Source organism: Chiloscyllium punctatum, chromosome 45, assembly GCF_047496795.1.
Source record: "Chiloscyllium punctatum isolate Juve2018m chromosome 45, sChiPun1.3, whole genome shotgun sequence".
NCBI classification, from domain to species: Eukaryota; Metazoa; Chordata; class Chondrichthyes; order Orectolobiformes; family Hemiscylliidae; genus Chiloscyllium; species Chiloscyllium punctatum.
The window spans coordinates 47,317,949-47,343,656 of NC_092783.1; the positions used below are offsets into that span (position 1 = coordinate 47,317,949).

General features: G+C 38.6%; 1 protein-coding gene across 1 annotated transcript in view; it reads right to left on the reverse strand.

Annotated features, from left to right (window-relative positions):
- Window positions 1-25,449, reverse strand: part of rassf5 (Ras association domain family member 5) — a 125,844-nt gene extending 100,395 nt beyond the window's left edge. The window contains exon 1 of the mRNA XM_072563677.1: window positions 24,863-25,449. Within this exon, the coding sequence (XP_072419778.1) occupies window positions 24,863-25,370 (508 nt within the window). The 5' untranslated portion in view covers window positions 25,371-25,449. The remainder of the gene's footprint in view (window positions 1-24,862) is intronic.
- Between the last annotated feature and the right edge of the window lie 259 nt (window positions 25,450-25,708).

The window sequence follows — 25,708 nt, forward strand, 5'->3', positions numbered from 1 at the left end:
TGCTATAAATTCTGTGTCTATGATCCTGCTCCACAGCTGCCTGATGAAGGAACAGTGCTCTGAAAACTCGTGCTTCCAAATAAACCTGTTGGACTATAACCCGGTGATGGGTGATTTTTAACTTTGGAAATATAGGGCAGTGTGAGAGGTAAATAAGACATGAATAATTGCGAGAATAAAAGAATAATCATTTTGCATTTTCCCCCCCCATCTTGTCATTTTTCTCTTTCTCCAGTCACATCAAAAATTTGATGCAGTTGGATAAAAGTTGTGTTCCTCAAACAAAAAAGTGAAAGTCCAGGCAGTAGACCGTCGACTATGTTTTTCTATGGTCAGTCCACTAGAGGGTGCAGCTGAATGGCTAAAATATGGCAGAAGAAATAATTCCTTTAAATGCAATTTTTGCTGCTCTGCTCAGATAAGGAACAAAAGCAGACCAGCTCCTTGCATAGGAAGGTCAACAAAAGTGGAATTGGAATTCAATTCCTAGCTGAGAGTTGAGCACATTAATATTCACATTTGTAATGCAGGGCAACACAAGCCTGTTAACATTCTCTTCCAGCACCACTAATCCAGAATATGAATAGGGCAGTCTGCAACCATTATGCTAACAGGTTAAAGAATTTGATGTGGGATGTTTTAATTTGATCTATATCAAATAAATCATTCTGTGCAGCATGTTCGGAAGTTGTTTACATGTTATGGGGCAACATGAAGTCTATCTGCAAAAGTTACGTATGCAAACAGATTAGAACAAAAAAAAAATCACCATTCTCCACCAGATTTTGAAAAGTCACTGATTTATTTAGTGCTCCATTCCTTCCACTGCAGCTAAGAGTTCCCTAAATTTCATTATCATCTACACATTCAAATACAAAGCCGGAGGAACTCTTTTCGCTGAAGTCCATACCACAGCAGCTTGAGGGAAAGTAATTAGTTGAACATCTAGCAACAAAATCTTCCTTAAAGCTCTAATTTTTAAAAACTTTTTTTAAAAAACCAACAACTCTCAGGTTCTCATGAAATGTCAAACAACTTACAGTTAAATCCTTTCAATGTCAGCAGTATTATGTAGGTGCACAAGTTTTATAACATTGAAAAATAATAAAAAGTATTCAACAGCAGTTTCCAGTTTTATTATAAAAACAGCCAACAATCTGATTCCAATGATGACAATTTCAGAAAGAGCTCCATGAGACAAGAATTGCTACTTACTAACTGTTACTCCCATTAAATTTTAATTTTTCCATGTTTTTTGGTCTCCTGCTAAACATCACCAATGCTGCCAGAACCACATAACTTTTGATACAAAAAAAGTAATTGCCTGGATCCTCACATAGGGCTTTAAGTGAACAATTTGAGATGGGGAAGGGTTGGACTAGTGGTGTGAAAGTGAAACTTCATTCTGGAAATGTTCCCATCTCCTTTGTGTCTGGATTCCTGTTGATAAGGGCTCCTTTTTCTCAGAAATTTGAAATGTAGAACACTTCAAAAGGAAGATAGCCAATTCTGTCAGATGAGAAGCCAAACAATCTCAAGCTCAACTGAAGCAGCTGCTACAGTACTTCAGCATGGAGATTGAATTTTTTATCCCCCAGGAGTTGAAACAAGTCAGGCAAATTTGAGCCTTCAGCTTTAATATTGCCACATCTTCACCCAGTTCAAAAATTAGCACCTTTATTATTCAAATATTTTAGTTAAACAAGATAACTGGTCAGAATATAAAGTCAATTCAAAACAACTATAAAAGATTAATGTGGTGTCAGTTGAGCAATATTGCCAAGTTATCAAAACCAGACACAACAAATAGCATTCTCTTAGTTTCATGAAAAAAGTGTTTTGCTCCCCAGATGAAGAAGAATTAAGGTTCTTTTTGTGTGATGTCACATGATCCTTGGGGTTACCCTTAGTTAAATTTAACTGTGGTGTAGAACAGAATTTCACAAACCACCTCTGGTTTTGTCAGGACTTTTTAAAAAATTTTCTTGAGAAGTTATATTAGACTCAAAATATTGACTCTCTCTCTATAGAGATTGCCAGTTTCTCCAGTACTTTGCATTTATTTCAGATTTCTAGCATCTACCATTTTTTGTTTCTATTTTACTCCCTTATGTTCTCCTTTGCTTCAAGGAGAATAAAATCAGTTACCTCCCACTCAGCTCCCATGTATGGTTAAGCGGAACTGGGAAGGGAAAGTCCAGTATAAGGTTTTTAAATTGAGAAATAGGAATGGTTGTGAATTCCTGTTTCTGAACCAAAGTGGCTCATTGTTTTATCACTCCAAACAGAAATCTTAATGTGTCATCAGTTCTTTGATAGGACAAAATTTCCCAGCTTTAACCTCTTTAATCTAGGAGGCATAAAAATAAACTCTTTCTTGAGCCCATTGATACAAAAACTGAGATCGTATCCAGTCAAGCATACTGAAGAATAAATGATTTGCAGGGATCCTGGAAGTGCCCTGAAGGTGAAGAAATTTTTGCTCAACTTCACCAGAAGGGAAAGTAAGTTGAAACTGATTGAAAACTAGAACTCCATCTAATTGGCGTGTGCAGGAAACAGCCAGAAAATTCAAGCAGAAACAATTTAATATCTAATTCTGTTATGACTGTGATTCATTAGGAACAGTTAACCTGTGAACTAGGGTTTGACTGGCTGAAATTGCAGGAGACCTGTCAACCTTGATTATCAATTAATTTTGCCAGAATAGGATGTTTGACAGGCTATGGCACTTCTCGCACCAGGGTGTAATCAGCAACATCGAAATATGATTTAACATGAAAATTGATGACCGATTAAATAAAATGTAAAGGGTGCATGAAATTTAAAAACAGTTTCTACTACGAATAAACAGCTACAGAAAAAAATTAGGTCAACCACACTGAGCTACACAGAGAATATCATTTCAGAATGGGAAAAAGAACAAAACAATGCATCTAAGACGACCAATACAACACCAAGTTAGAGACCTCAATTTAGCTGGTGTCCCAACTATACCAATATAGGTAGTTACTTTATCAGACCTAATTTCCGTTCTCTTGAGCAGTAATAATTTCAGAGATGCTGACTGACGTGTATTACTGTTTAGTGAAAAAATACCAAGCTTTGTTGCACAAGAATTTTTTTAAATCAAACCCAGTGAATTCCAACTGACTATGGCAGATGTTTGGATTTGTCCCCAGTGAAATCGGAGTGCACCTTCAACATTCTTGCAACATAAAAAAGGGAATGACTGGAGGAACTAAATACTAAAACAGGGTTCATGATGTATTGGTTAAAACCAATCTATATATGGTGTCCATTTAACATTACTTACATTAATTCTTTTTGACAAATAAAAGGTTTTGTTTCAAACATGAACTCTTGTCACACTGTTCTGCCAGTAAATGCCAAGTGTTTGGATTTTTTCTTCAAACGTTAAAAAGGTCCCTAACGGTCATAACATCAGTGCTTTAACAAGGTGTTCATAGGAGGCTGCTAGGTAAGAACCCATAGTGAGTGATATATGCAAGATACTGGCATAAATAGGGGACTGGCTGACTGGCAAAAGGCAATGATTGGAGAGAGGGGTCTTTTTGTTGGCATCTGGTGATTAGTGGAGTAGGGGTGTTGGGACCACAACTATTCACATTCCTGTATACATTAATGATCTGGACAAAGGAACTGAGGGCACTGTTGCTAAGTTTGCAGATGACACCAAAATAGGTGGAGGGACAGGTGGTGTAGAGGAAACAGAGGCTGCAGAAGGACTTGGGCAGGCTAGGAGAGTGGGATAAGAAGTGGCAGATAGAATATAAAATGTTGGAAAGTGTGAGGTTATGTACTTTGGTAGGAAGAATAAAGGCATAGACTATTTTCTAAACAGGCAATGGCTTTGAAATTCTGAACTGCAAAGGCTCTTGAGAATCCTAGGTCAGGATTCTCTTAAAGTTAGCATGCAGGTTAAGTTGGTAATTAGGAAGGCAAATGGAATGTTAGCATTCATTTCAAGCAAGCTAAAATACAAGAGCAGGGATGTACTGCTGAGGCTGTATAAGGTTTTGGTCAGGCCACATTTCAAATATTGTGAGCAGTTTGGGCCCCATGTCTATGCAAGAATGTGCTGGCATTGTGTGGTTCAAATGAGATTTACAAGGAAGATCCCAGGGCTGTAAAGCTTGTCATATGAGAAGAGGTTGAGAACTCTGGATCTGTACTCAATGGAATTTAAGGAGGAAACGGAGGTCAAGTTATTGAGTGTAATTAAGACAGAGATAATAGGTTACGACACGGGGTAAACCCTTCTGCTAAATGAATCAAACATACAGAAAAGCTCACCTTGCCTCGTAATCTGTTAAAGTATGAGTAACAGAGAACTACTCATTCCACTAAAGAAAAAAATAGCGATTTTATTCTTTAACTCCAAAAGAGAACATTAAACAACTATCTACAAATGTAAGCCTCCTTTGTCTAAAGAATTTATCTACCTCCCACTCTAACAATATAGATAATAGGTTCTTGATTGGTAAGGGGATCAAAGGTTACAGGGAGAAGGCAAGAGAATGGGATTGAGAAACATATCAGCCATGATTGAATGGTAGAGCAGATTCGATGGGTCGAATGGCCTAATTCTGTTTTTATACCATAAGGTGCGATGCATAGTGTGCAGCCAATTCAGAGATGGCAACAAGATCAGCCGCTTTCCCTTAGAAAGAGTCAGGCATGAAGAAATTTAAAGCCACGATGATTTTGACAGCTACTGGCAAGGCACAGCAAGCAGTGCCACAAGTTGAGGTCTTTTGCCATGTGGGGAAAAAAAAATCTGTGTGGCCAGCTGCCCAGAGTCACAGTCTCTTGTAGCACTGGTTCTCCCAATTGAATTGGAGGCTCAGTTTTTGGCACAGAACATCCTGAGGGTGCAGTCTCTGTTGCCCACCTGACATTTCTTCTCCTCTCACCAAGGGTCTGCATTTCCTGATCAGGATGTTTCTGACTACAACCACTAGTCTCAAACGTAAGTGTCATACTCTCATTGCTAGCTCCTGCCCTACTTGTGCTCAGGTTGTCTCAATTGTTTACTGAAGCCTAGTTCATTCCTCATTACCAACCCTTCTCCCTTCCACCACTACTGTGATGCTAGGAGGGTAACAAACTACTACATAGTCCAACATTTAGTGACCATTCTACCCACAATCTACAGTGCCCTGACACACACTTAGCAGATTGACTACTTTGGGGATGTAGGAACGATTACCACATGTCTTACAACCATATTAGATGTATGGTGGCATGTTCATAAGCTTGGTGTGGCACCTGATGGCATGCAGTTTCTCATGGCTAGGTAATTAAGAGTATATTTTTAAAAAATAATTATAACAGCATGGGGTAAAATCTCATCCCTGCCTTATTTTAATGAGCAATGTACAATGAGGATGGAAAGAAAATAAAATTATGTGCAATCTTTGAAGGATTTAAATTTGTTTAAAATGGAAAGAGGAGGTTTTTAAAATGTAATAACGTTTCCAAAAATCTTGCTTAACCACTTCCAATTTGATTATAATTTGTAACACTTTCAACATTCACAATTAATCCTGGTCAGTAGACACTTCATGTGATAATGGACTGGATCTTGTTGGACCGAGGCATCTGACAATGTTAGGCTTTTTCCCTGGAGCCTTAAGCTCAAACTGGTTTACTTAAAGGCATTTGAAACTTCAATCAGAAGCACTCTATCCTTTAACAAATTATATTTGGAGATGGAGGGCTAGTTAGAGTCAAATAGGGTACGGAGGAAAAAAAAAATTGTGAAAGACACACTGGATAGAAAGGAACAGAAAAATTCAGAATGCAAAATAATAATTTAACATTAAAATTGCCAATAATTGTGCACTAAAAGGAAACAATTTAAACTGTTCAGGGTTGATTGTATTGTATTACGATATTTTTAAAACATACTTACTCTCCAGTTCTAGCCTTGACTCGTTAATGTGCAAAAATCAGTTCTTAATAAGAACAAATAGAAAAAGGTGGACTGTTGTTTGTGCAAACAAATAGACAGTGGAGTTTTGTACATCAACCAGTACATTCGGGAGATTCCAACTTAGTGTAACTCTTGAATTTTCTGGCTAATTTGTGCATCAATAATAGCACACATTATTTTTCCAGCAAAATCCAGCTTAATATTATTACCAAGTGTCAATGTTATCACACTTCGTGATGCATATTCCCAACACCACACCCAGACTGCAGGTGATGTCATTTAGATACAGTAGCCATGGGAAACAGACCAATGTTACAAACTTTGAATATCTGCCCAAAACAGGATGATGGGCCCTCAAGTAAAGTAGCACATCAAATAAAATGTTTCTTTTTTCACACAATATTTGGAATTTGTCGCTACGAAACCACTATTTTTACTCAGCTCAAATTTATAAGGAAAGAGCAAGTTTCTGCTTTATGCTGCTTTATTTAAGTTGAACTCAGAAGTTGTAACACTAGTTTTGATTCAAGCCAAACTTTTACTTGAAGTGAGTTTTCTTGCCTAATTAGCCTACTGTACAAAAGCTCAAAAAGACATTGCTTCCTTTATACATAACTTCCAAACTGTTTCATTCGAAACAAGCACAAACTCAAAAGTATGCCATCCTCCAAATTCTTCCTACTTTTGACAAAACAGTGCTTAAGTCAAGACTCCTCTACAATGAGTCTATACAGTGTATTCAAAAAGAACAGATATCCAATGAACACAGTCCGCAGATTTCTCAGCAACAAACCCAAGCAAGCAGACAAAACGCATCCAGAAACCCTAGCCACTCTCCCCTACATCAAATTCGGAAATGAGTGCCAGCCTACTCAGACCTCTTGGCATCATGATAGCCCACAAACCCACCAGCACACTAAAACAGCAGCTAATGAACTTGAAAGACCCTATACAGACAACAAGCAAAACTAATGTTATTTACAAAATACCATGCAAGAACTGTAACAAACACTATATTGAACAAACAGGCAGAAAACTCACTACCAGGATACATGAACAACCAGCCACAAAAATGACATAACCCTCTCTCACTAGTATCCTTACATACAGGTAAGGAAGGACACCACTTTGACTGGGACAACACATCCATCCTAGGACAAGCCAAACAGAGACATGCACGAGAATTCCTAGAAGCATGGCATTCCAACCGGAAATCTATCAACAAACGGATTGACTTGTACCCGATTTACCACCCTGAGAAAAAGAACAGGAAATGACATCAACCCAAAGAAACCCAAACATATAAATAAGAAAGCAGGAATCATCAGCAGTGCTTTATCCGGAGATCACTGAAGATGTTACCTTGTATGGCGATGAAACGTCTGAAAAGAACCTGTCAGCTCAGCGAGCAAACCTATATCCAGAACCTCAAAACTCGCTAACTCATCTACAGCATCCAAGCAGAGGAGCTTAGAACAGCACTGGAGAGGATTTGGAGATCTATTTATACGTGTAAAAAAGACTTAAGTTAGTACTGCACTTTTTATGTTCACACCTCAAAAGCTCTTCATAGCCAATGAGGTACTTAGACATCACTGTTGTCTTGTAGGAAATGTGGCATCCAATTTGCACACAGTGAGCTCACAAAAAAAAACAATTTAATAATGACTACTATATAGATCTGTTTTAATGCTTTGGTGAGGGATAAGTATTAGTGTGGAAAAGAGTAATAATTTCTTCATTGTTCTTTAAAAAGTGCCAACTGGATCTTTTATGCCAACCTGAGGGGACAGATGGGACCTTGGTTTAATGTCTTATACAAATAAATGCACCTGACACAGCAGCACTGCCTCAATATTCCACTGGAGTGTCAGCCTTGATTCTGTATTTAAGTCCTGGAGTGTTGCTTGAACCCTTGTGACTCAGATGAGTGGTTGCAACTGAACTATAGCTGACACAAAAATGAGGAGGTAAAGGAATTGGAAAAATAGTGTTACCCTCAAAATGATATTGTTCTGTATGGTAAAATTCTGACTACAGTATTGCATATTTTTCAGAATTTTGACCCATCCGCTACAACTGACTGGTTTTGCTTTTGAAGTATCCTGTATATTTAGCCACTTGTATACATACGTGTAATAGAAGCAGTTGGCAATTCAATGGATACAGAAGTGAAGCAAACAAGAATCCATGTCAGAAACAGCTAACTAGGGAGATAGTGTACATAATTGTATTAATGGAAAAGCCTAGCCAAAAAGTAACTATATCAGCAATAATTTGGGTTTTTAGTGAAATTCCTAATGACTGAAAAATTCCAATAGCTATTTCTTGGCTTCCTTGTGTCAGAAAAAACCCAAAATGAGGTTTACCTCTATAACGTTCAGTCCTCTAAACTGAAAACGCTATGTAAATTCCATTTTAATTTATGTTTTCTTTTATAAATCACTACCCTTCTCTTAAGACAACTTTCCCTGCCCAAATGTGACATTAAGTCAAAAACATCAATCCAGTGGCATAATCTTGTAAAATATCCCTCTTCCAGAATAAACATTAAATATCAAATGGCAAGTCTCTTGTTCTCAATGATTGGAAGCAGTACCTTAAAGTCAGCCGTGGAAATGTTAAGCTTGATTTACAACTGCAATATTAAAAGCTAGCAATAAAACAGGTAATCAATAATCCAGCACTTCTGCTCAAAATTGATGACCCCTAAAATTGTAAAAAGTTGAATGCAGTTATATTTTCTGTTCATGTACACAAATAAATGGTAATGTACATAGGATAGGAACAGGTGTAGTGCATATAGACACTTCAGTATGTTCTGCCATTCAATGAGCTCATGGACGATCTGTGGCCTAACTCCAAATGACTGCCTTTCTCCCATGTCACATAATAACTGCAGAATCTAAAATCTATCAATCTCAATTTTAAATTTACTCTGATCTAGCATCTACTGCCATTTTCAGAATAGTGTCTTTCCAGAGTCTATCATCTAGAAATATTTCCAAGTTCAATCCTAAAAGAACTAGCTCAGCTAATCCATCTACTCCTAGATTCCATCTGCATTGGAAATAGTTTCTTCCCATACACCCTTTTTGTTCCAATTATTATCTTAAACTTGAACTAAGTTGTCCCTAACCTAAATTAGAGGTAACACACCATAGCTTGTTTAATCTCTCCTCATAATGAAACCCTTGGAACCCATACATATATCTATTTTAATCTGGAAAAATATCCCTCAAAACATGAGTAGAAGCAAAAATAGGTGCTTAGCCAACACAAATATATTAGAAGCCCCAACTGTAAGTAGCTTTTAAACAAGGCTTTAAGGAGGAAAATGGTGTGGCAATTTAATTTATTGGCGGTCTCTCACTGAAGATAGCATGAAGAGAGGACCAGAGTCAGAGAAATGGGGACTTCAAGGATCAGGGGTTTTATTGCTGGACAAGATTCCAGAAATAGGAACATCAAGACGACAGAAGGATGCTGCAAAAAGGAATGGGAGTTTAATATGAGACGTAAGGACTAGATGCCAATATAGGTCAGTTAAGATAGGAGTGATGGTTAAGTAAAATTGACCAGAGTTTTATATAGGGTAAAATGTCGATTGGAACAGGAGACTAGTAAAACATTGAAATAACTGAAGATGGCATACACAGTTGAAGTTTTCAGTAGCCAAAGACAAATCTTATGAATGAGGAGGAAGATGGAGTTAGTGGCAAAGATATAAGACAGAAGGATTTTCCTGGGCCCTGGAAAAATCAGCTGTGTAAATATGGTAAAAACAGGAAAATGAGATTCAAGAAAAAAGTTGAATTTGCAAATAAAGGTTTGACAGATAGACAGGAATCTTTCTAGAGAAATATAGAGAGAAGGGGCTATTTTGCATGCTTTTTAAAAAAAATAATTCTTGATGTGGATTTCACTGGACCAGCATTTATTGACCATCCCTAGTTGCTTAAGAAAGCAGTGGGTGAGCTACCTTCTCAAAATGCTGTAGTTTATTTGCTGTAGGTCAATCTTTTACATTATGAAGGGAGTTCCAGGATTTTTTATCCAGTAACACTGAAAGAACGGTAGCATATTTAAAAGTCAGGATAGTGTACAGTTTGGAGGACTTACAGGTTGTGGTGTTCTCATGGATCTGCTGTCCTTATCCTTCAAGGTGGTAGGGGTTTTGGAAGGTGCTTCTTAAAGAGCCTTCGCAAATTTCTGGAGTGGATCTTTTAGCTGGTACACACTACTTACTGCTACTGAGCATTGGTGATGGAGGAACTGAATGTTTGTGGACGTGATGTTAGTCAAGCAGTCTTTGTCCTCAACAGTGTTGAGTATCTTGTGTTGGATGTTGTCTGACCTACTGTGCTTTTCCAGTAGCACATGTTTTGACTCTGACTCCAGCATCTGCAGTCCTCACATTCACTTGTATCTTGTAGTGGACAGGCTCTGGGGAATCAGGTGGAGTGTTACTTGCTGCAAGGTTCCTAGCCTTTGACCAGCTTTTGTAGCACAATATTTATATGGCTAAGTCAAGTTCAGTTTCTGATCTATGGAAACTCTCAGGATGTTGATACTCAGGGATTCAGTCATGGCAATATCACTGAATGTTAAGCACCCAATGCCCTCTTAAATGCCTCAAAATGAACCTGCCTCCACCACGATCTAAGCAGTGCACACTAGATCTAAACTGCACACTGTAAAAAGGTTCTTCTTCCATCAGATTTGTTACTTTTGCAAGTCACTCCAAAACAGTGCCCTCTTATTCTTGATCTTTCTAAGAGCAGGAACAATTTCTCCCGATCCACTTTACGTGGATCACCTAGGATTTTGAAAACATCTCAGGTCTCCTCTTAATCTACTTCATTCCAAGGAGAGCAGTCCCAACCTTCAACTTATCCTCATTAGCCTAAAGCTTTTCATTCCTGCAAGCATTTTGTAAATCTCTTCTGTACTTTCTCCAATGCAATCGCATCCTTCCTATAGTGTGGCACTCAGAACTGTATACGTTACTCGAGTTGAGGTAGTTCAGCGCAACCTCGGAGCACTTATACTCTATGCCTGTGTATTAATAAAGTTCAGGAGTTTGTAGATATTTTTAATGAACCTGGTCAGAAATGTTTTAACACACCTCTGGAGCAGATGGGTCTTGAACACTACCAGTTCACCACAAGACACTCCCAGGATATTTTATGCTTTATGACCCACCTGAAACTAATCAAGCTTGAACAAAACAGAATAGATCTGAAATGGGACCAATGCCATTGTACATTGTGTACAATTCAAAAAAGCTTCATATGCCTGCTTTCAATCTAGTATCTGTGTCAAAGATATAGTAAGCCAACAGTTATGTGATCTGTACACTCATACAGTCTGCATATTAAGTGTTTCAGTGTTCCTAACAACTTTCAAAATATGATTATTCATTTCTCCTGGCAGTCAGCACAACCTTTGTTTCCATTATTTTAACTTTTTGTCAAATGTCATCCAAATGAGAGACATTTTAACCATTTTTTCCAAAGGTGGTCATGGAGAATGGAGGAGGGGCTCACTCATTTTGCCAGTAAAACAAATTATAAACCATTAATGCCTGAATTAGATCTTTATTTCAGTTTGACTGAACCTGGCTGAATAAAGGCAAGTGAGGTTTTAAAATCTTCTGTCTAGAATGTGATAATAAAGTTAAATACACGTAAGAGTATAAAAAAGTTCCATGAGTTAAAATTAATTCTAACTCTACTGAATGACAGCAAGAGTAATGAAATACAAACCTGGAGGTTAGTCAATCTCTCTCACCAACATCTTTCCTGCCTCCCCAGGAATGCATTATGTATCTAAATGATTATTAATTGCATTTCATCTTTAAATACTCTATTCAAAGCTATTTTTGGAAGAGATGCAAATCCAACAGGAATTTGCAGGAAACTGTAAATTGTATTAACATTTAATGTCAAATAATGTGCCAGCAATTGTGAAACCTCTTGGATTTTGTGTGATTTATTTAGTTATTACATTTTATTGTGATCTTTATTTAACAACAGTTAGGGCAAAACATACACTTCAATATTTAAGCGTCAGTTCTCATCTATTGCATTCCTCCTTAATAAGTGTCCTTGAGATATATTTACGGACAATTTGCTGCATACCACATGGGCTACAGTTCCATTTACAATGCTTCATTGACTCCATTAAAAGCCTAAGTCCCCTGCAGAGATAAATCTAGAGAAAGCAGTTGCACAGAATTCTAGTTGGCATCTTCATTTATAGCATTTGCCAGTGACTATTGCAAATTTCAGTAGCTCAGCAACTTATTCCTACTGAAGGTCAAGAAGCTTTCATTAAACTTAGGCTAAACAAATGTGATGGAGTATAATGGGTATTCTTTAACAGGTAAAATAATAGGCACACATGGTTTCGTCCTTTGAAGCACCATGCTTCAGGTATCAACATGTATTAGCCTGGATTTTGATGTGCTGATGATAGAGAAGCCATCACTGTTCACCATCATTGTACTGTTATACAAGCTGGTAACCTCATGCGTACTTTGATGCTAAATTTCCAAAGCTAAGGTGCACTATTCTGTTAGCCTGGAGTCCTATCTCTAACTCACCAAGAGCAACAGGGATGCAATAATACTGGTGAGAATTTAGGCTGATTGCCCACAAATAAAATTTTCTGGTCATAATATTTTAGAGTTTGTGAATAATTTAGAAATCTGGACCAATGAAGATCAGTATTTGAATGCATTTCAACTCTCAAATTAGTTGTTTAGGAGATTTCGATTACAATTAATGTAATTAATACAATTAATGTTGCTTAAAAAGGTTTAACCCTTACATTTGAAGAATTAACTCTAGAATTAAAACAAATCTCTGAAGTTAGAATAGGTATAGTTCAGAGATATATGTGATCAAAACAGTGCAATTAGCAATACTGGCCTTTAAAAAATAAGAAATGTAATTCGCAAAAAAAAACTTCCTTCAAAAAAATTAGTCAGTTATTTACTTTCTTTATGCAAAGATAAGATTGCATAACAGGATTTCCCACCGTCAGATATGCAATGTGGCTTTAATTTTTCCAAAGGGATCCTAAATTGGGAAACAGCAAAAATATCTGCAGCTTCTTTTAACAATTTTACAAATCTCTTCTCTTAGTAGTAATTCTTGCTGATAGGAACCAGCAATCTAATAAGAAAAATTGAAAAAGGCTTCCAGGAATTAACACCATAGTGTGGTATGCAGTGTTTACCACCAATAGTTATATGCCACTTTATCATACCAACTCTCAAATTAAGTGAACTTCACTCAAAGAATGTTGTACTCACTTAGAGGTTCTCTATTTCCTGTGTATGGTTGTTGTAGGGGCTAGGGAGTTAGGGCAGAGGTGCTATATGCCAGAGTCTGATAAAAATTGGTATATGTCACATGCATGAGATCAACTTTTAAAGACAATAGCATGCTGAACAATAAGATAATTTTATTTCTTGCATCAAATACAGTTATCAAATGATTCAGGCAGCTCAATGTTGGTTTAGCAAGGGTTAGTATTAATTGTATGATCATCATATTTCCAACTGTCAGTTTAAAGCTAGCCTGAAAATGATTTGGAACTGAAAACTGCAATCTCAACTGCAGTGAAAATAATGCTGAAGACAAATATTTACAGGCAATACTACCATTATTACTGATAACCAAGAAAGCATTTTAACCAACTATTTCTAAAGCTGCAAAGCATTAAAAAGATAGACAAGCAACAAGTAGATGTCTTCCTTATCTTATGACCATTACATTTATCTGTATTCCACAAAGTAAAAACAGAAAATGTTGTAAATATTCATCAGGTCTGGAAACCTGAATGGAGAAAGAAAGAGTTAACATTTCAGGTCAAGGATCTTTCTTTAGAACTATCTTTCTGTAGTTCAGAGGGAAAGTGCTTGTTGTACAAAGTCAACTTGGTTTCTCACCACAGATGCTGTCGTATCTGCTGAGCATGTCCAGTATTTTGTATCTTTTTAAGATATAGTTAGTTCACTCTAATATGTGTAACAATAGGTAGTTCTAAGTTATAATAGTCTCAAACACTTAGATCGAGGAAATATTTTTTAGCCTTCACATGTTAATTAGAAACAAACAAAATTGGGGCAGGTGTAGGCCATTTAGGCCTTTGAGCCTAATCTGCAATTCAATATAATCATAGCTGATCATCCAATTCTACCCTGTTGTCACTTTCTCCCAATACCTTTTATTCCTTTTAGCCTCAACTGATTTTAGTGGCAAAGACTTCCACAGATTCACCACACTCTGCTAAAGAAATTTCTCTTCAAAGAATCAGAGCACAGAAGAGGCTCTTCAGCCCATTGAGTCAGCACCATCAAAAATATACTACTGCCTACAGTAGTCCCAAGTCCCCACATCAGGTCTATAGGCTTCAATATTCTGATAATTTAAGTACTCATAAGTACTTTTTAAAAAGATTGAGGGGTTTCAACCTCAACAACCCTCTCAGGCAGTGCATTCCAGACCACTACCACTTTCTGGATGAAACTGATTTTCCTCAAATCCCCTTAAACTCTTGCCTTTCACTTTAAAATTATGCCTCCTTATTGACTGTTTAACTAAGGGGATCAGTTGCTTTTTATTCATCTGTCCATTCCCCTCAATCTTATACACTTCTGTCAGGTTCCCCTTCAACCTTTTCTGCTTCATAAAAAAATACAACAGGACTTATCCAGCTTCTCTTCATAGCTGAAATGCTTCATCCCAGTTAACATCCTGATGAATCTCCTTTGCAACCCTTCCAGTGCAATCCTTCAGATAGTGTGATGACCAAAACTGAACACAGTACTCCAGCTGTGACCTGATCAAAGTTCTGTTCAGCCCCAACATCTCATCCCTGCTTTCATAATCTATACCATAAATCATAAAGGCAACATCCCAAAGTCTTCATCTACCCTACCAACCTGTCCACAGATCCTGAAGGTAAAAGGACAAGATCATCCCAGTCCTAAATGGCCATCCTGTATCATTAGACTATGACCCTTGGTTCTGACTCCCTGATCATTGGGAATATCCTTCCTGCATTTATGTTGTATTGTCCTGTTAAAATGTTATAGCTTTCTATGAGACAATGCCTCCCCACTGCCTCACTCTTCTAAACTCCAGTGAAGATAATCCTAATTGATTCAGCCTCTCTTCATACAATCAGTCTTGCCATGCCAGGAATCAGTCTGGTAAACCTTTGTAGCACTCCCTACATCAACAGGGGATCCTTGCTCAGATAAGGAGGCCAAAACTGCACACAACATTCCAGATGTGCTCTCAGCAAGGCTCTGTACAATTACAACAAGACAGCTTTCCTCCTGTATTTGAATCCTCTTGCTTTGAAGGTTAACATACCACTTGCCAACATTGCCTGCTGCACCTAAATGCTTACTTTCAGCAACTGATGTATGAGGGCCCCCACATCTTGATACTCCTTCCCCTTTCTCCAATTATTGCCATTCAGATAATAGTCCTGTTTTTCTTAAATGGTTAATTCTACATTTTTCCACATTATACTTTTTCTTCCATGAATTTGCTCACACACAAGTTGTTCAAATCCACTGAGGCATCTTTGCATCCTCCTTTCTGTTTACCCTCCCATCCAGTTTAATGTTGTCTGCAAACTTGGAATATTGCAATCTTACCTCTTTCCCCAACACGGAAAAGTTTGTAGTGGATGCCCAGGCCCCCCATTTCGGTGCAAATAAGTAGATTAGTCCAGTCAGAAAACAAAAAGAATCAAAGACCTTCCAAATTTCATGGATGAAAGGGTCAGTAGGTGTTGCTACGTAACAACGCAATCCATGTCGAAGGTGAACATGGAGAATCCCATAGGTATAAAAATTCCATCATTACTATTAAATAAAATTAGTGAAGTAAAACCGCTTAGAAAACAGCTTCTCACTACTTACTGATAAGCAATTAAGCCCTGCTTCTCCTCTTTTTACAAATTCACCTAAAATGAACAGGCATTAGATTGCTTTTCGCAAATTAATTCTAAATGAAACACCATTCAGTCTCAAGCTGTGACCTCTGGTTCCACCATTCAAGTTAAGATGATCTTGTCATGATCGGAATGATCTAAACCTTTGAATGTCCAAAAAAAAAATAGAAAGCAAACCGTCCTTTCCGTGAAAAGCCTGCCCATTTACATAACTGCTTCTCATACTACAATCCCAAGAATCATTCAAATGTTCTGTTTTCATTTCAATTTTTGTACTAGTTTCCCTATGTCACACTTTCTAGTCACAGGACACCCACCACCATTTCTCCTCTCCTGACAGGTGACTGAGGCTTGAGACACTCTGCCATGCTCACTTTTCTAAATGCCACTTTATTCATAGAATGCCACTCTATTTTTCCTTCGATAGCATCTTCCTGCTTTTGTTCCTCTTGCTTCCCCTGACACTTCTGGAAAAAAAAGTGATTTTGATGATTTTCTTACCACAAAGGATCAACTTATAGTTTCTTAAATAATTCACAGAACCCATTACTCTATATTTGTGTAAGTGGCTCTAGCTCAGTGCCTACTCTTACAATGCTGTCACTCCATTTATCTAATACTAATAAAAGTTGCACTGCAAAACCATGTTACTAAACTGGATTTGACATACTAATGGGATATTTTAAAAAACTAAATTTTAAACATTAGATCCACAACATTGGGGGTGATATCATGGTGTAATGCATTCAAACATCAAAATATGTTGTGTTTTTCTGCTGGGCTCATGGACACGATGCTTTGGAGGGCTTTTGGTCCTAGATTAAATGTTCAAGTCAGATCCACAAAATTTACAATTTGTTTATTCCAATATTGCTGAAAAATAATACAAGATACAAAATTAAAAATTATGTAATCAGGTTAGTCAGACAAATGAGACATGTTTGGCAGTAAAAGAACATGATATCCGTGTAGAGAAAATCAGAGTTAACATTTCAGGCCACTCGACCGGAAACATTCATGGATTTCTCTCCACAGGTGCTGCCAACCTGCTAAGGACTTTGAGCAATTTCTGTTTTTGTCTCGGATTTACAGCATCCACAGTTCTTTTAGTTGTGACTTTAATATGGTGCCTGAGAGCAATTTTAATATTTGTCTATATTGGTGAATGTTACAAGAATCAAAGCATGCAAGTATTGAATCTGGAACAATACTGAAGATAAAATTAATTATGAAATTACTGAAGGATTTTAGAAATCTAAAACGAGGGTTTGAATAATATAGTGTAATATATTTGAACAAACTTGCAAATAAATGCATTGAGTTCTCAACTTCAAAAATATGAAAGTTGGAAAACATTCTTGGAGGCCAATGTTATTTTTACTTTGGCAATTGTCAATGGCAAGAATTGAATACATCAGGATACCTGACCTCTCCCAGTAGACCAACACTTTCTCAAAATTTCAATGGAGAATTAGTTTGGCTCTTGCTACTGTGATTTATCTCCATACAATGATTGGGTGTGAATTGCTGCGCAAACATACAAAGGAATAATTTGTGGGTGCAGTGTTCTCACTTTTTTAAATAGTCAGTTTTATTTCAAAGCAATTATAACTGAGATAAATAAGAATATTTGTGCCATTGTGGGTGAAACATTAAATTCCAACATTGTAATTCTAGTTGCCTTCCAAAGCATTTTCCAAATACTTTTTCTAGCATTTCCATTCATTTCCTTTGCACTCCAATCAGCAAGTTTCAGCTTTTGTTTAAATGCAGTGCTTTCACGACTAACTTTAGAATCAATTTCCTCTACTAAATATAAATGGTTATTCCTGATTTGATATATCTGCCCCATCTCATGCTTCAAGTCATTCACTTTAATCCAATTTGATTTTCCAAAAGCTGCTGTGTCAAACTTCTTAACTGTTAAATATTTCGAGGGCAGCACCTGTTTAGGCAGTGCATAGAAACTCTCCTTCAGCATCACAGACACCATAAAATTTGATATATCATTTTTGAATGTTTTGCTGAGTGTATCTAATGTTTAGAAAGTATGATAACAATGCCAAACTCTCATTGAAGCCTTGGACAATCACCACCATCACAATCCAGGTGACCAGCTTTATTTCAGGAATACAAGCTTGTACAATGAAGAAATCATAAACAAAAAAACTACAATAAATATAGTAGTCAGAAAAACATTACCCCCTTAACAGAGCATAAATGTTAATCTGTCAACTGGTTCTGATGCAGATAATCTGTAGCATTTGCAAGTTGCATTGAAAATGGTCTATCCTCAACTTCCAAACCAATCACAGCACTTTGTCCATGTTTCTAGAACTTAATCTTTTGTCCCCTGTTTTAGTCTTCCATGAGCCAGAATTATTACCAGTACAAAAAATAACTTTGTTCGTTTATTTGGGGTTTGTTTTCCTCAACATTACAAAACAAAAACAAATCACTAAAAGTTAATGTCACACCTAACTAACTTCTTTTTCAATACTCAAATAACACCTCCTTAAATGCTCTTTCTGATCAGACTTCACTTATTGAACGAGATCAATCAGAGAGGTCATCTGTCCAAACTACCACTATAATGTAATCCTAGTCAAGAAATGCCATTGCTAAATAGTCCGAGTGGTCAAAGAGCTTGACTATCGTTCCGAGATTATAATTGTGTCAAACTTTGCAATATGTCCTTTAGAGTTATACAGTTATACTGAATTTCATAATGTATAAGCAAGTCAAACTGGTTGATCACATACATCTAAGTAGAAAGAAGAATGATGTGAAGGTGCTAGTGTTGAATTGGGGTGGACAAGGTCAGAAGAAACAACAACAGGTTTGGTCCAATGGATTTATTTGAAATCACAAACTCCAAAAGCTTATGATTTCAAATAAACGTGTTGGATTATAACCTGGTATCATGCAACTTCTGACCTTATAAAGAAGTAGTGATTATGGCAGTAGGAAGTGAAAAATGACAGTACATTCTTTGTGCTACATTGATGAATAAGTGGCTATAGTTTTCAAAAAGCAAATTTAATCTGTTCCAGTTCAGTCATTTTCAGTTGCCATATTTTGAAAATGGATCTAAAAAAGGAAAACCAAAATTTACTTCAATGTGTAGAAACAATTAAATTGATTACATGTAACATTTAAGAAAACCATCTTCATTCTATGGACTTTAAATCTGTCCTTTGTCAAATTTCAACTATATTTGTTGAGTGGAATAACCAAATTTATGATTTTTTCTTGGTTAATGAACTGTAAGAGTTCAGGAAATAGCATCCCACCACCATATATCTATTCATTTTAAAGAGGAAAGCTGCAAGCATTTAACTTTTATTACAACAGTTCCCAAGGCAAAACGAAGGTCAAACAGAAGAATGTGGACAGATGATGTCCTTCCAATTGAATATTTAAAAGTCAGCCTGCTATATGCCCTATGAAAATTAAACTTTTCTCCTCCCCCCGCAACAAGTCACTTTTCAATCAGCATATTTTGTGCATGGAAACGGAAATATGTAATAACCTTGCCAAATTTCACATCATCTCATAGGACAGTTCAATTCTTATACCAGATGTAAAGGACTCGGAAACTCTACAAATCATATTTGTCGAAAAGAGGCTCTTCTTATAGTGCTCAAAATCTGATGTCGTATATCTTTAAGCAGATTCTTAAAGCATTTCCCTTTATTCAATTTTCTTTTAAATCTTTGCAACTAGTTGTTGAAACACCAACATTACACAGCTACCAAAATATCTGAACTTCCTAAATAAATATGTTAAACATTCAATTGAAGAAAGCTAAATCACCAGTTACATTTACTTTGATAGTGAGCATCTGGTCATTCACCTCTTTTAAACAAAGAACAAAAATGTATTGAGCTCAGTTATATTCATTTTTTTTAAACTATCTGCATTATTTCATTGGTGGGGACTCCATGAACACAGCTCTTGCACCAGGCTAGATCATTCTCACCACTGAATGCTATCACGTTATTGGGTGGAATCTTCCCAACAACTGAACAATATGGGCAAAAATATCAGACAAGAAAAACATTGGTGAAAAATCAAAGTTTTAACAGAGAGACAATAAATGTGTGAGTGAGTGCAAGAAGCCTATTTACAGGCATTAGCATCTCATTCTTACCTAATCTCGACTCATTTATATACAGTTTGTTATTTACCCAGGCAGTGGATAGAAACTAGATGGTAAAACCATCGATGGTCCCTTGCAGACAAGTATGACTTTTGCCACTTTGATGGTGAATATGTAGGTGGTTGTACAGACCGATGCAGCTACCACAGACTCGGTTACACTTGGGGCAGGTGATGGCCATAGGAAAGGGTGAGTTGCATATTGGTTGGGCAGCACACTCCCTTTGCTGTTTTCACCTGGCTTCCATTTTTTTCCTAATGGCAAGTCTCAAGCTGCTCGACGCCTTCCCAGATGCTCCTCCTCTTCTTTGAATAGTCTTAGGCCTGCAATTCCCAGGTGTCTGTGGAAATTCCCAATATGACAGTCTGAACAGTAGCTCCGGTTTGCTGTTGTTACTCTGTGCATCCATCTTGCGCAGCATTCCCCAACATCAAGGTAATTTCCATTGGCAACTACCTGCATTCTTTGTCACATGCTTTACCACATTATCATGGCACATTTCAGGGCCACACAAAACACGGTTCAGCACTTCAATACTGCATGCTTGAAATTCACCCACTGCTTTCATTGTAATGTGACTGCTAGGTCACATTGTGTGCAGAGACAGGCACCCATCAGAGCAGAGTGCATCTCAGAGCTCTTCGCACTCACTCTTTTTGCACTTACTTTGAAGCTCACAGCATCCTTGCCTTACTTTGCCTTTTGTACATCATTGCCTTATTCAGGAATTACTATTGTCCCTTGCCTTTTAATACAGAAAAGGCAAGGCAGCCTGAGAGTGGATGTATAGCTGTAATGCACATTGCTAAGTCAACATCACACCAACAGAATATGCCAGCAGCTTATGGAGCAAACTGCTTGAGCCACAATCAAACGGCAATGTGTCAAAGTCGCAGGACAGCAGTCCTCAATTAAGCCAAGGGAGACAGCCTTCAGTCAGAAGGCTCCACTGGAATCAAAGCCATTATCCAATCTCAGAATAGGGGTTCGAGCATGGTCAACCTGCTACTTGAGTATTCAGAGTCAGGAGTTCAATTTAATTACAGGATGGGAGTGGACCAAGGTCAGTCCTGCAGATTCAATGAAACCAGTCAGGGAGAGCCACAGATAGATCAGTTATCAGTCAGGACTGTAATTCTGAAGGGTTGGTGAGGGGAGTGGGCCACATTCAATCCTGTTGACCGACAGTCAAGGCAAGGTACTGAATCACCACAATAGGAATGCGTGTGTGTGGCAGGTGATCTTAGAAGAGTCACACATGGGCTAAAATGCATATAAAGACAATCAAAGGCTTCATAGATCATACTATGATGCAAAGCTCATTCCTTTTCCCTTCAACTTCAAGTATTCACCATCAGGCTCTTCTAGGCTGCTGCCTTTACTTTTGGTGTTGAGAATGGCAGTGGTCAGTAATCCTGCTGCACTTAACCTCAATGTATTTGTGCAGCATTACTTGTGCTGCAATCATAGAAGAAAGGCCTACTATGTCGAAATTTCCACATTCACAGTGATTCCATGAGCTGCATTGTCATGAGCCTACATATCCCACTGCACTGAGATGCAAATGCTGACTGTGCAAATTACGAAGGACCAGTTCGGTTTCTGATGTTCCCCAGAGTCATACAGATGTACAGCATGGAAAAAGAATTTGGTCCAACTCGTCCATGCCGACCAGATATCCCAACCAAACTAGTCCCACCTGCCAGCACCCAACCCATATCCCTCTAAATCCTTCCTGTTCATACATCCATTAAATGTTGCAATTGTACTAGCCTCTACCACTTCCTCTGGCAGCCCATTCCACACACGCACCATCCTCTGCATGAAAAGGTGGCCCCTTAAGTCTCTTTTATATCTTTTCCCTCTCACCCTAAACCTATGCCCTCGAGTTCTGGACTCCAACATCCCAGGGAAAAAGACCTTGTCTATTTACCCTGTCCATGCCCCTTATGATTTTATAAACCTCTATAAGGTCATCCCTCAGCCTCCACGCTCCAGGGAAAACAGCCCTCACCTATTCAACATCTCCCTAAAGCTCAAATCCTCCAACCCTGGCAACATTCTTGTAAATCTTTTCTGAACCCTTTCAAGTTTCACAACATCCTTCCAATAGGAAGGAGACCAGAATTGCACATAGAATTCCAAACATGGCCTAACCTGTGTCCTGTACAGCCGCAACATGACCTCCCAACTCCTGCACTCAATACTTTGACCAATAAAGGAAATCAAACCAAACTGCCTTTTTCATTATCCTATCTACCTGTAACTCCACTTTCAAAGAGCTATGAATCTGCACTCCAAGGTCTCTTTGTTCAGCTACACTCCCTAGGACCTTACCAATAAGTGTATAAGTCCTGTTAAGGTTTGCTTTCCCAAAATGCAACAACTCATGTTTATCTAAAGTAAACTCCATCTGCCACTCTTCAGCCCACTGGCCCATCTGATCAAGATCCTGTTATAATCAGGATCTTCACTGTCCAATTTTGATGTCATCTGCAAACTTACTATCTAGACCTCTTATGCTCACATCCAAATCATTTATATAAATGACAAAAAGTAGTGTATCCAGCACCAATCCTTGTGGCACTCCACTGGTTACAGGCCTCCAGTCTGAAAAACAACCCTCCACCACCACCCTGTCTTCTACCTTTGAGCCAATTCTGTAGACGTAGTCCAATGACACTCATCACCCATGGTGCAGAGAAACAAGGAGAAATAAACATATTAGCAAGACCCAGAACCAGCAGCAACTTTTGGAAGATACCAAATAGTCTCCATATTAAAAAAGGGTTGCAGTAGAAAGTCCAGTCAGGAGGCAGAGAAGGTATCAGACATGCAAAGTCTATTATTCTCAATGCTATTTCCTTCTCATGAACAAGGTGAATTGATGTCACAGATTAAGATGTCCCAGAACATTACAGAATTGTGCCACCTATTTGAGTGGGATTTTTGAACTGAAGGGATGGGTAGCCATCTTATTCCAGCATGCATTAAGGTTGAAGCTGTGCTAAATCTTTACATAACTGGTTGTTTCCAAGAATCTGCTAGGGAGCTGTGTGGGATCTCTATTCCAAATTCTCTGGAATTTTCAAAATAAATGATTAAATCTGAAAATCAATTTGGATTTTTTTTAGTAAGTGACTTGTTTTAGAATTTCTCCTTTTGTCTGGTTTTGCATCTTTTAATCAATGAGTGATAGGAGTTTACTTTACTGCCTACTTGCGAATAACCAGATGAGCCACTTAGACTTTTAGACCCATTCTAAAAATATCACTCAGAATCCCAAACTTACCTGAAGTCGGTCTGCAAACCTGACTATTGCCATTTATTACCATACTTTATTAATTATTTTCTAGAGATTGATATTCTAAGTAGGTGAATTCTTTAATATGAAACTAGTCTTCTTAGTTGTTATCTTGTTTCTCAGGATTAAATTGGACAGTAATTAATGGTATTAAAATGGGTCGAAATCAATCAAGTTTAAATGGAACAGAACTTGTTGTGAAATGAGTCATATGTCATTGCATGTACTGCTGCATTCAGAAACACTTAATACATTATCCATAAACAACAAATAACACTTCTGAAAACAGAAATGCTCACTGTTTTGAACATACTATAAAGTTGTTCTGGCCATACAGACCGATCTATAGACCAAAAACAGTGTTGCCATGTTTCCCTGACTTATGTAATCAACAAGACAAAATTTCTACAGTTAGAGTGAGAAATTTGTCCTTTAGCCAACAAACAAAAAAAAAGTCAATTAGCATGAAGGAAATCCAGTAGTATTTTACCACACTAAATTCTTTTGATTAAACTATTGTTTCTTAACTTTCAAACGCCCTCTGCATTTCCTATGGTCAATTGGTGAGACAGATAAACACTCATTGGATTTCACATGGACAGGAGAGTTCAGAAGCTTGCTCCACACAGCAGGCTAGTCATCAAGATCTGTGACTACCCCCTTAGCAATACAACAACGAATGGAAAATGTTCACAATAATTTGTAATGGTAAATGTCAACAGAAGTGCACAACCAAAACATGTAACAATAGTAATATTTCTGGACATGAAGCAGAACACTCCAAGGCTTTCCAAAGTGGAGGTCGGAATCCCAAGTGGGGTTGCAAGTTCAGAGGCAGCTCTTCTCCCCTCCCCTCCCACTCTGGCAGTTTTCCTGCCTTTCCTCCCTTGATGTCATACATCTTTCCAAATCCAACCTGCACTCATGGGGTCACCGTGGGAAGAAGCTGACCATAACCTGTTTGGAACTCAAAGTCCACTGAAAACCCATACTATTGTGCTTGTGACGGGACTGGGTTTCCACACTGTTTGATTTACCTTTTTCGAAATCAGATGTGTGCTCTGAGTTGAACAAAGAGCTCGCAAGTGTATTGTTACGACGGGCATATTTCACTAAAACACACAGTTTCCCCCCACCACCCTCCAGATTTCTACGTGATACGGTGGGTCGAAGCAGAAGAGGGGTTTCTGCATTGGTGACTTGTGATGAAGAAAATGAAATCAAAATCGGGGTAACTCAGATGACAGAAACCAGCAAATAGTTTCACACCCAAACAAGCAGCGGCGTGGGAACGGTGTCAGCATGTTTACGGTTGGATTTCATTGATCCACAATAACAAACCCAAAAACCCTCACCTGTCAGAGTAGTTAGTGAAGTCTACGTTTAGCAAAAATGCAATGTCGATTTTAGTCCAATCGATATATTAGCCGTGGAATTACAATTGCAAGGAACTCACTTTTACACCTGGCAGCTTCATTGCACAAGGGGATCTGCTGGCCACAATAATCGCACCAAGTGTACACGGAACATCGAACGAAGCAATGCCCCTCTCCCTTCTCCTCCGGGACTCTGGGATCCTCCGTCTGGTGAAAGATGGTCCGGACATCTCGGGGTCGATGGGCTCCCTGCTTCACCCTGACCCGGCGGCCCTGCGCCATCCCTCCTCCTCCTCCTCCTCCTCCCGCTCCTGCACCACCGCCAGCTCCTCCACCTGCTTTGGCCATCTTGACCAGACCGGGACTAGCCGAGTGCGCCGGCATCTCACTGCAGTTGCCCCCGAGCAGGACGCAGCGCAGGATGAGCTCCCCGGACCGCATGTCACCGGACAGACGTCTCGGTAGCCCCGGCCTCTGGCGGCGGGGGGTTAAATCCTCCGGCTGCGGCTGGGCGAAGGAATACTCGGCGAAGCGCGCGCTGCCCAGCGGCGGTGCTGCCGCCGACTGCGCGGCTGACGCTATGGGCATGATGATAACGAACCGGCGCAGACAAACGCTCTCGCGCAGGGCTCCTGGGGATGACAGTTGGAGGCGTTCAGCGCGAGCCGCCACCTTTTAAAGAGCCGCGCGTGCTTTCCCCCCCACAACCCTCCCATGAGCCCCGCCTCCTCGCCACTCCGCAGTGGACAAGCCGCGGCTTCAACGAGGAAGCTTGCTCCATTCAGGCAGAGCACGTCGTCACCCGGGCTTTTGTTCGGAAACCCCGCCGCTTCCACCCACCTTGCCTGAAAGGACGGTGATTTTTTTTTCCCCCTCTTTGTTGTAATTGTACTAACTCCAGAATTCCGGGAAATCTGCCTGTCAAC